The 21,950-nt window shown below is 41.5% G+C and overlaps 1 protein-coding gene across 1 annotated transcript in view; it reads right to left on the minus strand.

The window, feature by feature from the left end:
- Positions 1–201: 201 nt before the first annotated feature.
- Positions 202–21,950, minus strand: part of LOC124613062 (uncharacterized protein PB18E9.04c-like) — a 104,482-nt gene continuing 82,733 nt past the window's right edge. The window contains exon 5 of the mRNA XM_047141645.1: positions 202–2,443. Coding sequence (XP_046997601.1) covers positions 1,840–2,443 — 604 coding nt within the window. The 3' untranslated portion in view covers positions 202–1,839. The remainder of the gene's footprint in view (positions 2,444–21,950) is intronic.

A 21,950-nucleotide genomic window follows, 5' to 3' on the forward strand; every position in this document is an offset into this window, starting at 1 on the left:
ATATTTTAAGAATTTCTTTACAGATTATCGTTATTGTATTGATTTTGTATCATAATAATGGGTTACTTATTTTTTCAGTTTAAAAAATAAATGTATATGAAACAGTAAACTAAAAAACAAAGAGAAACAAGAATGTGAAATGTTAAACAACACTTTAAAATATGAAACAGGAATACCTAAAATAAATAATTAAAATAGTAATAAATCTTTAGATATTTTAATTATGTATGTTGGAAATACTCTGACAGCACACTGTCTACAGTATATTTTCCAAAAATGTTATGTCATAAACAAGCTTTATTACACACAGATATATGTGGCTTGAAAGCTTTATGATGAAACAAAAGTTTTCAGTTTTCTAAATTAATTAATGGTGGTGGGATATTTTGCGAAATTTCAAATCATTGCAAAATTTGGTTATACAGTTTTCAAGAAAGTTAATTACACATCAACTTTTACATGGAAACATTTCTTTTACATTTCATCGTTGTGAAGATATCCCATCGAAATTTAACACCCCAAATCACATTTTGGAATGTGCTGTTCTCCTTGAAAGTGAAATATGGCACAAACAAAAGTTACATATTGCATTACTTTGCCCCCTCTATAAATCGCCATGTTTCATCAAGTTCGTTTATTAGCACTTTGGAATGTTTCCATGTCAGTCACCCATGTGACGCATTTCTATTAGTATAGGAACAATAACATATGACAGGATTACGACTAACATTTTAGCAGCAGTAACACACAGTCCAGTGTCCTGCAATCCTATATTGCAATAGATGTCATGCTTTCCGTATTTCACCCAATCAACAGCTTGAATGAAATGAATTTAAAAAACTGTTACAATTTTGCTACTGAAGTCTTTACAGATTTTGGTCATTTACATGCTACTGGTAAATCCATGATCACTATGTGCACTACTGCTCACATTACGAACAACACTGGCTGAGAGGAGACAAGCTTGTTTTGTCAATGTGTAGTAATGAGGGTTTCTATAGAATCATATGACTGATTCCTGTGCGAACCTCTTCACCTATGAGTGACACTAGCACCAATTGTACTCAGTTATTGCTAAATTATTCCACTTTATTTCTTCCCCTACTGCTTTTACTCTCTATAGCTCCGTCAGGTACCCCTACACATACCATTCAGAGACTTTATACTCTTCTTCACTACAATCTAACAACTGCTCTAATTTACGTCAATACGTTGTTCTCTGAATACTGTCAGGGATGAACATAATTTCTGACTTCATTTTTAAGATTTGGTGGAAGAAGAAGCGTTAGGTTTTAATAGTTAATCGAGTTGAGTTTGTTACAAACGCAGAAGATTCGATGAATGGGGTGTGGCCGACCACTTCTTTGAAAGATAACTCTTTTAAAAAAATTATCCTGGCACTCACTCGAAGTTACTTAGAAAAAGCGTTCAAAACCTATATGTGGATGATGGGATGGATATTTGAACCAGCGACCTAGCGAATACGAGTACTGCATCTAAACCACAGTGTGAAATGTCTTGGTTACATTTATCAGGACTAGAGACAAATTTTTGTTAGGAATTCAAGTGACCAAAATAAAGATAACTTCAAGGCATCAAAAGGTAGTAATACACCAGCAGGGGATCCTCTGAGACCAGTTTGTGTAAGGAAAACATAATGCATAATTGGACATAATTATTTTTTTTTTAATGATACATATCAATACATTAACGATTTCTGTTCTTGGCTGAGACAGCTAACTAAATGAAATACAAGTGTCACAGTTAAGGTAGTTATTAGAACTGAGCCAGAATTACTCTCTGAAATATATTCTGATTTATCACCAGAAGTAGGGATCATCACAAAGTGTAAGGGCAAGAACCATAAAGGCACTTCTTCTCGTCTCGATTGAAGTAATATCCATAAATGCATTCGATGTGCGTCCACTTATTCGTTGGGAGACACTCGTAGTAGCTGGAGCAGTCACTGGGATCTGGAACGATTTCCAGCGGGTTGGAACACTCGCCGCCAGTGGAGGGAGGAGTCGTGCTGGGCAAAGCGGACGTTAGTGAAGGTGTTGTTGGCACGTCCGGAGGTGTAGTCTGTGCTGTGCTGGCAGTCACAGTAGGGGGAGTGTCAGGCGTGTCGGACGACGCTGTTGGCTGTGACGATCCTGTGGCTGAAGATGTTGCTGGCGGAGTGTCTGAAGACGCAGGTCCTGCCGTGCTGCCAGATGTGGTGGGAGGTGTGCCAGATGTTGCGTCAGGTGACGGTGTTGTCGGTGACGAATCAGTGGGTGAAGGTGTAAGTGGGGTATCCGAAGACGAGGGCTGTGGCGTGCTGGGAGGCACAGAGGAAGGGTTGCCAGATCCCGTGACAGATGTCGTAGTCGGTGACGAACTTACATCTGAGGATGATGATGAAGAGCTCGTCGCTGGCGAATTTGTTGAGCTATCGCTGCATCTAAGAGAAAGGAAAAACAGCTCATTAATGAAAAGAATTTCCTGCAGGAAGAACAGGTGCAATTTAATGGCCGCTGGAAGTAGCTTATTTATCACCTGCGACTGTACCACTGGCAAGAAATAATTCAGGTATACTTATTTTTTTATTTTATACGTAAGGATTCTATAGGACCAAATTCAGGAGCAAAACTCTATGGTTATGAAATGGACCACAGCATTAAACTGACATCAGAAAAGTAATAATCTCAGTACATATAAAGCAGTGTCTATGTGTGTACATGTGAATGTTCCAGATCCCCTCCCAAACCCCTGGATCGATTTCAACCAAATTGCACACAGAAACAGCAGGTCTCACTTGTATCAGCACTGTTTATTACTTCAAAGCACAAATACGAGGGGAGATGTGGGCAAAAAGGTGTTTATCGGGCCCTGGCATATAGACTGCCCTGTATGACATGTATGTTATATGGCAATACCATTTGTCTGCCTTATCGACCTGAATTGCAGGGCGGGCTAAACGTTAGTGGCATAGAACGAGTTTCCAGCCCCTGGAATGTAGGCTGCCCTGCATGACACAGGTGTGTTGTAGTAGTGCTGACCTGCCTTATCGATCTGCTTTGCATGGCAGCCTACACTTCAGGAGAAAAACCGGTTTTCATGTCTCTAATAGTAGACTGACTTACTTGACAGGTGTGTTGCAGTATCAGCCTGCTTCATCAACTTGTTGCTTACAGACCACACATGCAAATCGGCACTGATTGGGAAAGGTTGAGATGGCTAGAGAGAGAGATGGAAAGGAAGAGGGTGTAGGAACGGATGAACAGAAAAAGGGGGAAGGAAAGGGACAGACAGAGGGGGAGTAGGAGGTGGATGGGGACAAGGAGCAGGAGGAGATGAAAAAGATGAAGTGTGGAGGCGGAGTTATCGGGAGAGGGGCTAGAGGGAGATAAATAGAAAGAGGGAGGCATAGAGAGTGACAGAAAAACAGAAGGCGAGTAGGAGATGGACAGAGGGGACGACGGAGAGAAAGTGGGAGACTGACAGGAGGAGATGGGCAGAGAGGGTAGGACGAAATGGCCAAGGAGGCGGGAAGATCAGAAGTGAGGGGATGAGGTGGAGATGGGCAAGATGTGAGTGAGGAGGAGATAGTGACAAGGAGGGACGACGTTGGGATGGGTAGAGGTGGGAGAATGGTATGAACAGAGAGATGGGGGATGGATGAGATGGTGAGAAAGAGGAGGAGATGTGCAGACTGGATGAGGAGAATATGGATCCACAAAAAGGGGTGGGGGTGGAGTGTGCACTGTATGTGTCGAAGCTGTGCAGAAAAGGTTAGTAGATAAAATAAAATTTACACGAATTCTATCCAGTTGACATTCTACAAGAATATATTAGCGTAGTCAAAAATATGAGACCAGATTTAGCTTAATTTCTTTTCCAGGTCTCCCTGACAGAATGAAAGGTGTCAGTCATGAGCAAATTCTTCAGTCTGGTGTTGAAAGTGCGAGGATTACTGCTAAGATATATTACTTCTTATGATAGTTTACTGAAAATACATTCAGAGAAGTACTGCGCACCTGTGTGCATAGAAGTCAGTGAGGCATAATCCAAATGCAGACTGGATTTCTGCCTAGTATTAAGTGAAAGGTGCTAATTGTTGGCAATAAGCTCATACTACTAACAACAAACGTCATTGAAGAAAATATATATTCAGAGGCCAGTGTCAGAATTCCCAAACTCTAAGCGGTCAAGAGGTTCGCGAACTTACATCACCGTTTCTGAGTCTAAATTCCGAACATGTATGGGAAGATTTATCTTAATAAACAGGATGGTCTGAAACAGTCTGAAAAGCTTGTAAGGTTGTCACGTCGTAGTTTGTGCTGAGAAATAACTGATCCGAAAAAAATCCACATATTGTGCCATTTCCGAGTCCATTTTCATTGGAGTTAGACAGAAAGACCGTTGTGTGTGCAAATTCAAGTGGCCCGTCAAATACAGTTAACGTCAGCTGTTCTCACAGTGTAGATGATAGCATGCGAGACTGCTCAGCATTTGGCTTAGGTTCGTTACTTACTACCATCACATGTACAATTTTTGTATCGCTCTATTGTTCGGTTTTGGGAAACCAAACAAGAAACACATTTGGCTATACCGTTTCTGGCAGGTCACAGTGACCTGATTGGCTAACGTCAACACTGTTACCTCTGAAAAGGCGCAATATATCTAAAATTTTTCCTGAACAACTATCTCTCAGCACAATCTTCCTTGCAACACCCTTACCAGCTTTTCAGACTTTTTCTGTCCACCCTGTGTTACGGCATATGTCATAAGAGAATGGAAGCAGGTAAAGCAGACTAATTTTCCTGTTGGACATCACTTATTACAGATACTGTTGAAATGGTAAATCAAGCAGCCTTCAGTTTTTTAGCAATATCCTGAACATGGGCTTTCAATGATATCTTACAACAAGATAGTGTCATAGCAAACAGAATTATCTTAGGATCAGCTGTCATATGACAAGGCATGTCTATGCTACTATATAAAGACAAGTCGTTGGTCAATGCTGTTACCAAAAATCTCGAAAAGTTCTTGACCGATGTACTTCAAATTTTTCAATGATACGCTAAAAAACATTTGGATTGAATTAGGCTACACACTTATTTTTAAATATATGTGGTATAAGTACACTGGTGGGGAAAACTGCAACACCAGAATAGGTACGGCCAAACTTTCAGGAAACATTCCTCACACACAAAGAAAGAAAATATGTTATGTGGACATGTGTCCAGAAGCGCTTACTTTCCATGTTAGAGCTCATTTTATTACTTCTCTTCAAATCACACTAATCATGGAATGGAAACACACAGCAACAGATCGTACCAGCGTGACTTCAAACACTTTGTTACAGGAAATGTTCAAAATGTCCTCCGTTAGCGAGGACACATGCTAGAGCTCTGCATTTCGATGAAAACAACTACTCGAGCATTTCCCATTTCGTGCCGCTGCTCGACGGCTGGGAAAGGCCCATGCTGCGATACGGCTGTGGCCGTCTAATGCACCATGTGGTCGGTTGTCCTCCACCTCTCGGTTATCGGTTGGACTGTCGAGCACTGCCGGGCGCTCGAGCGTACTCACAATGTCGGCCGGTGACAGTGCAACTGCCGCGAGCTCTACAGTGCCGAATCGCGTTAGAAACCGTGTGGCTTTGAGCAGCGCAGACAGCGTTATGGATAAACCAACTATAGGTCGTAAGCGTTCCATTCATGAAACGAAGAGAAGTATTATGGAGAGAATTTGGAGCGGCGCATTAGTCCTGAAGAAGAAAGACATGTCGGAAGAGGAGGCGAAAACTGGAGCTTGGAAATCGTTTGCACTTGTAGTGGATCCTGTCGCGCAGGCTTCTGCTGGTATCGTGCAATGTACCACATGTGATACCATACTTTCGTACCAGTCAAGCACAACAGGTATGATTCGGCACTGCAAAAGTAAATGCGGAGCAGAAATCCACCGGCCACTTGCAGTACCAAGTAGCATAAAGAAAGTAATTGTTGATAGGTTGGTCGATATGAGTGGAATAGATTTGCTACCGTTAAATACTTGTAGTGAGATTGGCTTCAAGAATTATTCGCAGGAGCTCATCAATGTTGGCGCCACTTACGGCAAAGTCAGTATAGAAGATGTTCTTCCGCACCCTACCATTGTATCGCGGCATATTAAAGAAAAGGCCGACAAAAAACTGGTGAAAATGGTGCCCAAGCTAACATGTGCCTTAAAGAACAAAATGTGCGCCTTAGACGCTTATCTGTGGTCTGATAACTACAAGAAGAGGATTTTTTTGACTGTGACGTCGCATTATGTGAATAATGAGTGGCAGCTATAAACGCTTGATTTGATAACAACCGAGTTTCCGGACGTACCTAAGACAGGAGAGAACATACGGCACGAAATCGTAGAGCGGATGCTTGCGTTAGGAATTAACAAGACTGATCTTACGAAATGTTTCTTTGTCACCGACCAAGGAGCTAATATGAAGAAGGCACTTGAATCTTACGACCGTTTGCCTTGCTTTGATCACTGCTTGATGACTGCGCTTCGTCACGCATTTCAAGAGACGTTTTTAGAAGACGAAGCCCCTGAAATTCTGTCGTGTGTACTGTCAGCAAGAGCTATAGTAGGCTATTTGAAGAGATCGGGTCACTCGGGGCGTCTGCGGCACTCTGTGAAGCAAGAAGCTGTAACTCGGTGGAACAGTATACTGTTAATGCTCAATTCTGTCATAAGTCAAATCGACGATATTCGAGATCTACTAGAATCCCGGGGGCAATCGACACACTTAGAAACCTTTCAAGAAGGGTGCGTACGAGACGTTGTCGCTTTTCTAACCCCCTTTAAAGAAGCGAGTTTGGATTTGGAAACTGCAAAGATAACAACGCTGGAACGTGTGCTGCCGTGGTACAAGAGTCTATTACATCATTGTGAACCAATAGACGGTGACAACGAGGTAGGAACACTTTCTATAGGTTACGATCCTTTATACAACTGTTGAATTATCAGAGAGCAGTTATGTATATTGGGTTGCCTTTTCAGCTTATTGCGAAAATAAAAAGGAGAGCAGTATACTTCATCACAGTGAAGTGCAAAATTCAGGCTATCCATTACGTTGCCACGGTTCTATGGCCATCACGGCATCATTTGAAGAAACTCGCAGCAGACAAAAAGCAAGCCGCGTATGCTGAAGTTCGACGATTGTACTCGAAAAAAGTTCAAATGTATGTGAAATTTTATGGGACTTAACTGCTAAGGTCATCAGTCCCTAAGCTTACACACTACTTAGCCTAAATTATCCTAAGGACAAACACACACACACCTATGCCCGAGGGAGGACTAGAACCTCCTCCGGGACCATCCGCATAGTCCATGACTGCAGCGCCTTAGACCGCTCGGCGATTGTACTCGGAACTGCCCGTAAATGGTATGGTTTATTCACTGAAACCAATTAGTAAACTAATGTTTGTTAGTCTAATCTGTCATCTTTCGTTAGATCATCATTTATTACGTCTACAGTGTGATATTTGGGAAAGGTTTCACAGCTTATACATTCCACCATGTGTTTTGATGTAATTTGTGCGATATATATAAAAACACACCGTTAATATAGTCGTTTAGTAACCAGTAATTCTCACTACGGTGTATACATAATTGAACGTGACAGGAATATCTTACGGTTGTTTTCATTAATGTTTAGAGTCCATTCAAGCAAACAGTGGCCAAGTTCTTCCCATGAAAAAGTCCAGGATGGACTGGAGTTTGGATGAGGACGACGAAGATGGACACACAGTTACTACCAATGAACTCGACAGGTACCTTTCGCTCTCCAAATCCGACTGTAGTTGTGCCGAAGGACAAATTTTGCAATGGTGGAAAACGCACGCGGGGTTATTTCCAAGGCTGTCAGTAGTAGCCAGAAGAGTTCTCTGTATTCCTGCCACTAGTGCTGCCAGCGAGAGAAATTTTAGCCAGGCCGGTCACCTGCTGTCCAACAAAAGATCGTGCCTGTAATCAGACATGGTGGATGATCTGTTATTGATCCATCACAATTACGTAAGTATTCACAACATACCACGTAATCACAAGGAAGGAAACATTCCTCAAACTCTATAAATGTATGATTCCACTTTCATTGACTTCACAGGAAGAAGTTGAAACCGCCAGCTGTAGTAATAGCTCCAGGAACACAAATGACGCCTGTGTATCAGGGAGCACCAATGACGAAAAACGAATTGTATAGTTATGATTCACTTGTAACGTTATTTACAGGTCATAATTTGTTCAGAAATTAACGTTTGTGCAACAAAATTTCGTGAGTATTACTTTTAACTCCGTCATTCCTTCCCGATCCTGCATTCAGAATAGGCTACACATAGTCCACGATTAGACTACTGTGCTCCCGTTTGTCTACCGAACGGAACAAAATACTAAATACAGACATTACAGTTTTTAACGTTACAATTACTGGAATAGATAATAACCTCAAAGGTGAAACTCCAGTAGTCTGCAGCATATTAACAAACATCAAATGTAACATATACAAGTGTATTATTTAGGTCATAGAACTGGTAGTGAACAACGAAAGACATTTGTAAAAGAAATAAGTGAGTGGTTAATGTGAAGCGGTGGCCTCTGATCTCAAGGAGTGTGACGAAGCGCCGCTCGCTGGCACTGAGTCCACCGGTTACTGGCGACCGGCCGAGCGTTTGGCGCACTCGGCCGAGCGCTGGCGATCGGCTGCCCACAGCCGGCGGAAGAGGACGCTCGGCCGCATACTCCCGAGAGCCAGAGGGGCGAGCGGGACTCGCCGGTAAAAATCGGAGATAATGCAGACCTCTAATACATGCATCCACCCTCCGTCGCATGGAATCCCTGATGCGCTGATGCTGCCCTGGAGAATGGCGTATTGTATAACAGCCGTCCACAATACGAGCACGAAGAGTCTCTACATTTGGTACCTGGGTTGCGTAGACAAGAGCTTTCAAATGCCCCCATAAATGAAAGTCAAGAGGGTTGAGGTCAGGAGAGCGTGGAGGCCATGGAATTGGTCCGCCTCTACCAATCCATCGGTCACCGAATCTGTTGCTGAGAAGCGCACGAACACTTCGACTGAAATGTGCAGGAGCTCCATCGTGCATGAACCACATGTTGTGTCGTACTTGTAAAGGCACATGTTCTAGCAGCACAAGTAGAGTATCCCGTATGAAATCACGATAACGTGCTCCATTGAGCGTAGGTGGAAGAAACTAAAATGAGCTCTAACATGGAAATTAAGCGTTTCCGGACACATGTCCACATAACATCTTTTCTTTATTTGTGTGTGAGGAATGTTTCCTGAAAGTCTGGCCGCACCTTTTTGTAACACCCTGTATAAACGAAAGTTGATAGGCGTGTTTCTACACCTGGAAGATGACGTCTATTTTGATTTCGCACCAGACACGTAAGAGTGCCGCTGGAAGCAAATCACGTATGCTTTAAACACGGTCGTGAGTGTTAGTTGCCGGCCCTGGTGGCCGAGCGGTTCTAGGCGCTACAGTCTGGGGCCGCGCGACCGCTACGGTCGCAGGTTCGAATCCTGCCTTGGGCGTGGATGTGTGTGCTGTCCTTAGGTTAGTTAGGTTTAAGTAGTTCTAAGTTCTAGGGGACTGATGACTTTAGAAGTTAAGTCCCATAGTGCTCAGAGCCATTTGAACCATTTTTGAGTGTTAGTTACCTTTGAGAATGGGCGCGGTGAGTTGTTGTTAGTCAAGAGTGCCTTTGAGACGACAAAGATGCCACAATCAACACCTCACTGCGTTTGAACGAAGTAGTGCAATAGAGCTACAAGAGCATGAATGTTCCCTCTGCGATATTGCTGGAAGACTTGGCAGGAATGTAACTGCTGTACGTGCCTGTTGGCAGCAGTGGTCACGAGACTGTGTGTTCACAACTAGACTTGCTCCGGATGGCCACATGGCACTGCCGACGGGGAAGACCATCATGTTTGGCGTAGGGCTCTGGCGCCTCGTACTGCTTCTGCAGCAACAGTTTGAACGATAGTTGACACAACGAACTGTTACAAATAGGTTTCTTCAAGGACAGCTCCCTGCAGCAGATATTCCACTGTCTCCAAACCTCAGCCATTGGTGACTTGACTGGTGTCAAGCGAGAGTTCACTGGAGGGAAGGCAGAAAGTCTGTTATGTTTTCTGATGAAAACTGCCTGTGTCTCAGTGCCAGTGATGGCCGTGTGCCCGTAGGAAGAAGGCCAGTTACGGCCTGCAACCAACCTGTCGGCATGCTAGACGCACTGGACCTATACCTGGAGTTATGGTCCAGGGCACGATTTGTTATGACAGCAGATGGACTCTCGTGGTTATCACATGCACCCTGACTGGAAATTTGTACATCAACTCGGTGATTCGACCTGTTTTCCTACCTTTCATAAACAGAATTTTCCAGAGAGTGTTTTCCTACAGCCGGCCAGAGTGGCCGCTACGGTCGCAGGTTCGAATCCTGCCTCGGGCATGGATGTGTGTGTTGTCCTTAGGTTAGTTAGGTTTAAGTAGTGCTAAGTTCTAGGGGACTGATGACCTGAGAGGTTAAGTCCCATAATGCTCAGAGCCATTTGAACCATTTTTTTGTTTTCCAATAGGATAACGCTCACCCACTTGCCGCTGTTGTAACCCAACATGCTCTACAGTCTATCGACATATTGCCTTGGCCCTCTTGATCGGCACATCTGTCTCCAATCGAGCACATATGTGAAATCATCGGACGATAACTCCGGTGTCACCCACAACCATCATCAACCATTTCTGTATCGACCAACCAAATGCATCAGGCACGTGTCACAAACTGACGACTGGCACCTGTACAACACAATACATGTTTGTTTGAATACTAGCATTCAACATTCTGGCGGCTACATCGGTAATTAAGATAGCAGCATTTCACATTTGCAATGGCCTATCTCGCACTTAAATTAACATGTGAACTTGCAACATTAACCACTTAAATATGTCAGCAAGACAAATGTGTATCCGAAATTTCATTATTCTACATGAATTATTTTTTGGGGTTGCGAGTTTCTTCCATTATACATATACAGCAATTTCTTAGTGAAATAACTCAAACATTCTTGACTGGTTTATTTTAAATTTTACATGATACTCTAAGAAACGCTCATACAGACATGAGCTACATAATTAATACATGTTGTCTATAAATATATACATAAAAATCTACATTACTGTATTAAAGGAAATCGGTGTGTAATGCTGTTCGAAATAAAAAGAAAAAAAAGAACCCTCGAAAAGTTACTGAATGGTTTATTTAAAATTTTCCATAATTCTTCAATAAACATACATATGTACATAAGCTATATATATATTGTCTTTGTGTGTCGGAATATTCATTTGAGTAACGTGCAAAAATTTGAAGTAAATTGGTCAAGACCTTTTCCAGGCTTTCGGTAACAATGTTGCCCTTTAAGTAATAAATGTATATTTATTTATTATACAGAAAATATGTTCGCTTTGTATGTCCAAATGTTGCCGGCCACTATGACCGAGCGGTTATAGGCGCTTCAGTCTGGAACCGCGCTGCTGCTACGGTCGCAGGTTCGAATCCTATCTCGGGCATGGATGTGTGTGATGTCCTTAGGATAGTTGGGTTGAAGTAGTTCTAAGTCTAGGGGACTGATGACCTCAGATGTTAAGTCCCATAAGTGCTTAGAGCCATTTCAACCATTTTGTCCAAATGTTCATTAGAGTAGCATACAAGAATCTGATATAAATAACTCAAGAACTTTTTAATAATTTTGCTACCAATGTGTGTGTGTGCATATATATATATATATATATATATATATATATATATATATATATATATATTCACATACACGTTTTTAAATGGAACATTGCCTAGTAACAGTAACAAACTAAAAGTATGGTAAAGTATAATAGCAATGGTGTTTGCTGCAGGATTCTAGGAAATTTGGAAATTTGTGCTAAGTTCCGATGGGACCAAACTGCTGATGTTATCGGTCCCTTTGCTTCCAAACTACTTGATCTAACTCAAACTAACTTACGCTAAGGACAACACACACGCCCATGCCCGAGAGAGGACTTGAACGTCTGACAGGGGGGACAGGATTCTAGTATGAAACGTTTATGAGATACTGTATTTTTAAAAGTTCCCACACTGACGCTTTAACAATACCTGTGGTAGCACACACTACAGAACAACACATGTGCATACACGACTTATGCGGAATCTGACCAGTAACGAAACAAACTGAGCATCACTGGTTGTGTTCAAAACGACCAACAGCAGTGGAAATACACACTTACAGTCTTGTATGGGACTACTGCTTCACGCTTGCTAGTATTTCGTCGGAGATTTCCAAGCAGGTTGAAGTAACATATCATCGTATATCTATTAATGTCTGACTTTATGCTTGTGGGAATTGACACCATTAATCCTGCAGGACTCTCCATAAATCCGTAAAACTATGACGGGGTGGCAGTCTCTTCTGAACAACGTGTTGCAAGCCATCCCAGATATGCTCAATAATGTTCATGTCTAGGGAGTTTGGGGGCCAGCGGAAGTGTTTAAACTCAGAAAAGTGTTCCTGGAACTACTCTGCATCAATTATGGACGTGTGGCGTGCAATGGACATGAATGGATGCAGGTGATCAGACAGGATGCGTACGTACGTGTCACCTGTCAGATTTGTATCTAGACATATCAGGGGTCCCATATCACTCCAACTGCACACACCCCACACCATTACAGAGCCTCCATCAGCTTGAACAGTCCCCTGCTGATATGGAGGGTCCATGGATTCATGAGGTTGTCTCCATACCCGTACATGTCCATCCGCTTGATACAATTTGAAACGAGACTCATCCGACCAGGCAACATGTTTCCAGTCAACAACAGTCCAATGTCGCTGCTGGCAGTCCAATGACGGTGTTGACAGGCCCAGAAGAGGTGTAAAGCTTTGCGTCAAGCAGTTATCAAGGGTACACGAGTGGCCTTCGGATCTGAAATCCCATATCAATGATGTTTCATTGAATGGTTCACACGCTGACACTTGTTGATGGTCCAGCACTGAAATCTGCAGCAGTTTGCGGAAGGGATGCACTTCTTTCGCTTTGAACGATTCTCTTCAGTCGTCGTTGGTCCTGTTCTTGCAGGATATTTTACTGGCCTCAGAGATGCCGGAGATTTGATGTTTTATCGGTTCCTGATATTCGTGGTACACTCGTGAAATGGTTATTCAGGAAAATCCCCACTTCATCACTACCTTGGAGATGCTGTGTCCCATCGGTCGTGCACCGACTACAACAACACGTTCGAACTTGGTTAAATCTTGATAAACTGACATTGTAGCAGGACTAACCGATCTACCACCTGTGCCAGACACTTATTTTGTATATGCGTTGTCGACCGCAGTGCCGTATTCTGTCTGTTTACATATCTCTGCATTTGAATACGCATGCCTATACCAGTTTCTTTGGTGCTTTACGGGTGTTTTTATATGTGGCACCTTAATATTTACATACATACATCAGTGTGCAGATTATTTTTTCTCTGTGTGGAACAGTCTTCCCAAAAACTTGTCACAACCTGATGTTTTCTGCATGGTTGTACTGCACCATTCAGTGCACTATATCTGTCAGTGTAGGCCAGCCACTTTGCATCCATGTGCCCACACTTGAACACCTGACTTGTTCTGCAGGGGAAAATAAACATTGGTGCTCTCGCCACATATATTTGGAGATACTAGACAACCTAACAACATACTGCTTTAATTATTACTCTCGAAATGGCGTAAATACATATATAATATTGTTCAGTACACCGTCCTCAGTCGCCAATAGAAGTATCTGCACTGATACCAATTCACCATGCATGTAAAATATTAAGGGGAAAAGTGGTTATCAAAAATCACAAAAAGTTCTTGACTGACGTACTTCTAACTTTTCCACAATACTCTAATAAGTATTCCGACGGACATATGCTGCATATTTTTAATATATGTAATATGTAGATATGTAGTTAACTGATAAATTGGAAACTTTATTACCAAAAATACTGAAAATTTCTTGATTGATTTACTTCTAATTTTTATATGATGTTCTAATGAACATTCGAGCAGATATAGGATATACATGTCTTAGTGTATATTATACATAAATATGTATGTGATGTATAAAGGAGAAAGTTGTTACCTAAGATCTCGAAACGTTCTTGATCGATTTACCTCAAAATTTTGCACGATATAGTAATAAGCATTCAGGCAGAGAAAGCTATACATTTTTTTAAACAACAACATACAGATGTTGTGTTAAACCCAACTGCGAGAAAAAAATGCTGCACTTTGGTCTGCTGCGAAAATGGGCGATTTTGGTTTGTTTCCAGCAGTTAGTTTTGACTATGATAGCAGTGCATAGAGACCATTAGACAAGCTGTTTCTCCCATATCTACTGTTTTTTGTCACTATATATATTTTTGAACAAAAACTGTACACACAGCAAAGTTTTGTTTTGTTTTTTTCCTTGCGCCCTGTGTTCACAGAACCAAAGAAGGTGTATTTATGGCTTGTGATTAGAACAGTACTACGGAATCTGAAGTTACAATAACCATGAACAAGACTCAAAGTCAGAGAAAGGTAGGAAGAGGAGACAGAGGAGGGTGGAGGAGATGAACAGAGAGAGAGAGGAGGGGACATGCAGGAAACTTGTAGAAGGTGTAGAAAGGTATTGGACACGTGAACCAGGAAGAAGGGAGGAGGGGGAGGAGGACATGAACAGACAGAGTGGGAGAAGGTTATGGACAGTGGGAAGGGGGAGGAAGCTATGGTCAGTGAGAGGCGTGGATGAGAGAGGAGGTAGGATGGAAAGACGGAGAGAGTGGGGTGGAGCAGATGGTCAGAAAGAATTGGAAGATAAGGTGGACAGAGAGATGAAATAGATGTGGACACAGAAAGGGTCTAGGAGGAGGTGTGCGCAGTATATATGTCGATCGTGTATGCAAACGAAGCTGTGGTGAAAAGGCTAGTCGTTACTACACATAAAAAACAGCAGTGCCCTAGTCAGACGCCACCTCATGACCGTTGTTATTATTGTGGTGAATGGCCTGTTGCAGTCTGTTCTTAATGAGAGAAACCAATTTCGAGCTACTGCTCTTTCACATTATGCTCCAAATTCTGTACTAATATTTTGTAACCCATAAAATCAAATGTTGTTGTCTTCAGTCCAGAGACTAGTTTGATGCAGCTCTCCATGCATACAGTAAAGCTGCATGCCCTCGGGAAAAATTACGGCTGTAGTTTCCCGTTGCTTTCAGCCATTCACAGTACCAGCACAGCAAGGCCGCTTTGGTTATTGTTACGAGGCCAGATCAGTCAATCATCCAGACTGTTGCCCCTGCAACTACTGAAAAGGCTGCTGGCCCTCTTCAGGAACCACACGTTTGTCTGGCCTCTCAACAGATACCCCTCCGTTGTGGTTGCACCTACGGTACGGCCATCTGTATCGTAGAGGCACGCAAGCCTCCCCACCAGCGGCAAGGTCCATGGTTCATGGGGGGGATAAAATCAAAAGCCTTATGCAAATCAAAGAAGATGCCCAGCTTTGCAGCTTTTTGTTTAATGCCTCCAGTACCTGACAGAGAAAGGACAACATTGCGTTTTCAACTGATAAACCTCTTCTGAAAAGAAAAAGTGTACGTTTGACAGCAAATATGTGAACTGGACTGATGAATTACCCTTATATATACAGCCTTTTCAATAACTGTTGCAAACACCAGTGGAGTAGAAATGGATCTAAAGTTGTTTGCATTATTCTTTTCTCCTTTTTATAAAGCACTACTTTAATAGTTCAGGAAACTGACCATTCCAAAGGAATTATTAGAAATGTGGCTAAGTGCTGGGTTAACATATCCAGGACAGTGGAATCGTTCAAGAAATCGCATCCCATCCATTAGAGTCTTTAGCCTTCAGTAATGTAATTATTGTGTCCGACTCTCCCTTGTCAATATGACTAGATGTATTTCAGACGGCAGTTTTGGAGAGCCGTTTCCTACGAGAGTTATAGAATGGTGTGCTAAAGGTAAGGACAAAAGAAATTATCGCAAGACATGTCACAGTCAGATAAAATAGCTCGATGAAACTTGGTCCATACATAGGATGAAATGGCACAGTGTAGAACAGAATATAGCTGAAAGAAAAATGCCCATGAGCTGAACAGAAATGACACTTTTGTTCACAGACAATAATTACAATGAAGTCAGTGAGATTAGTGATGGTCTACTGGACAATACAAAAGACATGGTTCTTAATAGGGTGTGTGTCCTCCCCCAGTAGGTGAGTGGTCAGCGCGACAGACTGTCAGTCCTAAGGGCCTGGGTTCGATTCCTGGATGGGTCGGAGATTTTCTCCGCTCTGGGACTGGGTGTTGTGCTGTCGTAATCATCATCATTTCATCCCCACCGACGCTCAAGTCACCGAAGTGACTTGCACCAGGCAAGAGGTCTACCCAATGGGAGGCCCTCGTCATATGATTTTTATAGGGTGTGTCATCACCACAGATGGCAATGCATGCTCTGCAATGTTCTCCCATGCACGCCATAAGGTTGGCTAGGAGTAGTTGTGGTAGGACATTCCACTCCTCCACCAGTATGGTTGACAACTGCTGGATGGTCGTTGGTGCACTTGGATCTGCTGTAATACATCTCCCCAAATTATTACACATGTGCTTGATGGGATGTAAGTAGGGGGATCTGGCAGGATAGTCGATTCGCTCGTTATCCTCTTCTTCCAAGGGCCTCTTCCAATCTCGCCACTTCCTCAACGATGATGAGATGACGAGGACAAGACGAATACCCAGTCCCCAGGCGAAGAAAATCTCTGACCCGCCAGTGAAATGAACTCATGACCCCGTGATCCAGAGGTAGCAACACTAGCCACCAGACCACGAGCTGCAGAAGCCTCCACTAGTGCTGTTCGATGCAGTGGCTCATTGTCATCCATAAAAATTAAGGCTGGGCCAAACGCACACGTGAAAAAATGCACATGGGGAAGGAGTACAGTATCACAGTGACATAACTCTGTTCAAGTACCGGCGATGGTGCCAAGAGCATCGGAACTGGAATGGTGTCGTATGCCCTTTTCGAATGAGAGCAGATTTAATCTGAGTAAGGATTCTGGACATACTCTGATATGTGGAGGGTTGGGAACACTTAATGAACCCAAGAACATTGTCAAACATGATAGTTTTGGTGGTCCAGATATTATGATGTGGGGCAGTATAATGGTGCATGGGCATACTGACCCCAAATCCTTGAACAAAATACACTCACAAGTCAACATTATTGTGGTAATGTACTTCTTATCCACAGGCATTTTGTCACGCGTGCATTCGGAATCCAGTAGTGGTGGAATGTATCAGGGAGAAATATTACAGCAATGGTGTTACATGGTGCTATTCAAGTAGCAACATGTCCAAACAAAGTATTATAATAGCTCATGGATCATATAAGAAAGCTCTTGAATGGCATTTAACCAGATTAAAATATTCAGACAACCCACTAGTCGAAAAACATTTAGTACAGGTTCTTGTGTGATGATTATCTTAGTGTGTACTTTGTGCTATTTATAATTGATGGGCTAATATGGATAATTTATTAACATTCACTGACAGGTTAGACACACTATATAAAGAAAGAGGACATTACAATCAGAGAGAAAACCAGAGTGCTTGAGTTAAATATCGAGAGATCAATGAGTGCAGTAGCTATCCATCAAAATGTCAATGACGAAAAGGAAGAAATTTTAGTTACATAGACTGAAGGCCCAATGTTTGGGTAAATGCAAAAATAAATACAAGAGGAAGTAATAATTCCCAGGTGTTTGTATTGAGTAACAAAAACATGAAGAACAATGGAACACTTCATCTAACTCTAAACGTAATACAGAAACGGGTATTTATCCTATAGTAGTGACTGAAAACACCCATCATCCTGGAATGCAGGCCAGGATATAATAAACCAATAGCAGGCCCATATACCAAACGATTTGTACCTTTTATTCAAATAGTATCCAGAAGAGAGTGACTATTACAAGAGGATAAAAGAAAGGAGGTTGAACAAGTGAAACCATCAATAAGATGTATGGGGAAAGAGAGTAAATGTGCACAGAAATTGAGGAAGGAAAATTTCATTAGTATCACAGGAATACCTCAAAACAAATGGAAATAGAAATCTGGGTCCTATTCTGTCAGTGACAAGAATGTGCATTATAGAAATCAATGGCAGCAAGGGAAAATAAATCTGACAAAAGATCCGCTTATCTATAGAAGTAAATTATTTTAAACTTATGCAAACTTTGTTAGTGGTCCCTAATGTCACCTTATACCTTTGGTATATATTGGTTAGTAACGTACAATGCAAAAATGGACTTCGACAAATTATTATTACACTGGAATTACGATTTTCAGAATTCTATAGTTAAATTTAAGGTGAATCTTGTAGGAAATGATACCGACTTATATTAAATACTGTACAGTTATTTGCTACAGCTAAAATAGTAAGTAACGAAGAACTAACACAAGACATTAATGTGTCAATCGAACCAATTAGTTACAAAGCTCATGAATCATCTCTGTTAGCGGAGGAACAAGAAAATTATTTGTATATTATTTTATTTAAGTGTAGGAGTGTGTTTCCTGAAAAGCAAGGGCGTGAGTGGAAACTACATTTGTAGCCTTAAGAAAAAAATGACGAACCATTCTTTATGTAAGCTGTATACAGTTCCAGTAAGTTTAAGACCATCTACGAACGATGAAATAAAGAATATGATAGAAAATAAGGTAATGGAAAGGAATCCAAGCGTATATAATAACCCTTAACTAGCAGTGGAGAAAGCCACAGGGGGCGTGCACTTAGTTCTAGATGCTTGTACATTGAGCAAATATATGGAAACAGAAAGGGACAGACCAATATTTATCGATGATTTGTTATTTAAGTTCGAGTAAGGAATGTGCTTCCGCTTGATGGATCTGACGGATCTGACGGATCGTTACTGGCAAGTAAAATAGCATAATGGCTCAAGAAAATATACTGTTTTACTCTTTGATGGTAAATCTTATTTACTTCATATACTTTAAATAGTATTAACTTTTGGTTTAAACATATTGGTCTCGGTGTTCATAAGAGCACTAGATGAAGCTGTTGGTAAGGAATTATTGGAGGTATATGTAGATGATATATTACTAGTATCCAAGAGTTGGGAAGAACACTGTATGTTATAAGGATACATGGTAAGAATGAAAATAATTAGACTGGAACCAGAAAGAATAAAGGCCATCAAAGATTACCCAAAACCGAAAAATGTCAAATGATCTTTTTTGGTTTGGCTGGCTTCTAACACCTGAGCCAGCTGGTGTGGCTGAGTGGTTCTAGGCGCTTCAGTCTGGAACCGCGCGACCACTACAATCACAGGTTCGAATCCTGCCTCAGGCATGGATGTGTGTGATGTCGTTAGGTTAGTTAGGTGTAAATAGTTCTAAGTTCTAGGGGACTGATGACCTCAGATGCTAAGTTCCATAGTGCTCAGAGCCATTTGAACCATTTTTCTAACAACTCTACAAAAAAGGCCAATCAATGAATGATCCAAGATTATTATCATTATTAAGGCAAAGAGCAAAGCACGTAATGGTGATTACAACCTGTATAAGGTCAGAGGTGTATGATATCACATGCATAACACATGGACATGGACAGGTGAAATGGACAGTTAGAATTAATTCAGTCATACTTAAACATTTATGTTAGGAATGTCACACTATAGGAAGGGGCGGGGAGATGGGAGATGGGAGAGAGAGGAAGAGTAGTACACGCGACTCTGGCAAAGGATATTATGAGATTTTAACATGTAAATACAGGAGATAAGTTATATAGGACAGAGGGTCATAGCAACTGTAGTTGCTTCGCTGATAAGACCAATGTGTCACTATGATGTGCAAGGCAGGAGTATTGTGGTGAACTTGTGTTATTGTAAAAGAAAAATATGTTTTATAAACTGGTGAGGTCAATGTGCTATGAAGAAACTTCAGCATTTTAATATTGAAAAGGAAAAGTCAGAAACTACACATACTATTGCACCTCCATTATATGAAGTGTATCTGGATCTATAGGGAGTTACAAAATAAAGGACAGGCAGATCCAAAATATAGGAATAGTCTAATCCATGGTCAGGTGAATCTAGAAAAGGAATAACCTAAAGCAGTTTTGTATGGAATAAATATTGAAGGAATACGTGCATTTCCGATGTAAGAAAATAAGTTCCTAGTATCTGCCCAGAGGATTGGATGAGAGTAAATCAGTTATGAAAGGAAGTAACAGTAAAGTAAGAGGAAGAACATTTAAAGAAGTGTTCTCCAAAATAGCTAAAGCATATGGACTTGCCTGGTTAATGTTGATTATATTAAATATTCGTTTTTTCGTGCATGTTGTATGAAGGCAAATCTGAGATTTGAATATGGGAGAAATAGAGTATGTGGCAATGAAAACATAACTCCTTATGTAACTAAAAGATTAGAACGTTGTCTATGAAACAGACTGAGGGAACTATGTGGCTGCAAAGCAGTTACAGAGGTTACCCACTATCAGTACACACATAAAAAAAGAAAAAACCTAATTAGTCATGGAAAATGGTTCTTGTTGGTTTTCACAGCTAGGTGCGTATTTTGGAGTAAAGTCTCAATAATTTTCTTTTAAAGTGGTTCATTAATTTGTGGCAATAAAAACAGCATACACTGACATGTAGAGCGTGACATATGGTGAAAGTATAAAGATATACCAAGAACGGCATACCCCGTGAGGAGTTGGCATGCATAAAGAGATTAAAACCTATATCCAATGAACCAAGGAATAGCAAATAGAAAAATGGTTAACTGAAAGTATTTGAATGTGTGTAGTTTGTTGTGGAAAGAATGTGAATAATGCTTTATTTTAAGAGGCTCTTGATATGGAAGAACAGTAATTTATGGAAAGTCAGAGCTATACAATACTGTGATTAGTTACTTAAATTCATCTTTCATCTTAGACAGGAGATCTGTGCTGATATATGTCACTATTCAAGATAGAAAGAAGTACCACTTCCTTTCTACTGTGCTGAGGCAAGAATGTCATGTAGAAAGCTCAGTTTATGGTAGTGGTAGCAGATGAAAGGCCACATACTGTGCTCTCATTTTCTGCTAATGCGCAGATACGAAACACTAACGTGAGCTCTGTACAACCACAAGGCGCGACAGAGGGCGAGGTTTTACTGCCGTGGAAGGAGCTGTTTACATTTTGACGTCGCAACCTGAGAGTGTCGTGGATGCCAAAGAAGAAGAAGTCGGGACGACAGTGGCTTTTGGTCCGGAAAGAACAACAAAAGAAGATTATACGGAATTACATAATCAATTACTTTCATATTTCTTGACTTTTGGATAATAACGTTCTGTCTGTCGACGAGTTTGGTTATTAAGGGCTTAAATGTGAATGTTCAGTTGATATGTTGAAAATGTTATGGGGACTGTTAAATAGAGAAGGATTTTGAGAGCAAGTGGTTACATGATTTCTTAGGTAGTGGGTAAAAGCAAACATAAACTTCCAATATCACAGCGCTTTCCCACAGAAGTTTGATATAGCTATGAATGGCACTGCAGAGCAGGAGCGAGGCAGTGCAGAAGGAGAAGATCTGAGCCTAGAGGTAATTACGAACATACGGTTGACAGATCACATTCACGGAATTGTCAAGCGTTCTTCATCTGCGAATACTGGCAGTAACTTTCAGTCATGCGCGACTGTATTGAAATGCAGGTGGTGGAGGTCTCGGAACTAGAGGGTATTCGGCGAGCAGAGTAGTCTCCCAGTTCCCCCAACTTAAATCTAAACCCCACCCAGCACGTGTGGAGCGGGTCCACA

This window comes from Schistocerca americana, chromosome 4 (genome assembly GCF_021461395.2).
Source record: "Schistocerca americana isolate TAMUIC-IGC-003095 chromosome 4, iqSchAmer2.1, whole genome shotgun sequence".
NCBI classification, from domain to species: Eukaryota; Metazoa; Arthropoda; class Insecta; order Orthoptera; family Acrididae; genus Schistocerca; species Schistocerca americana.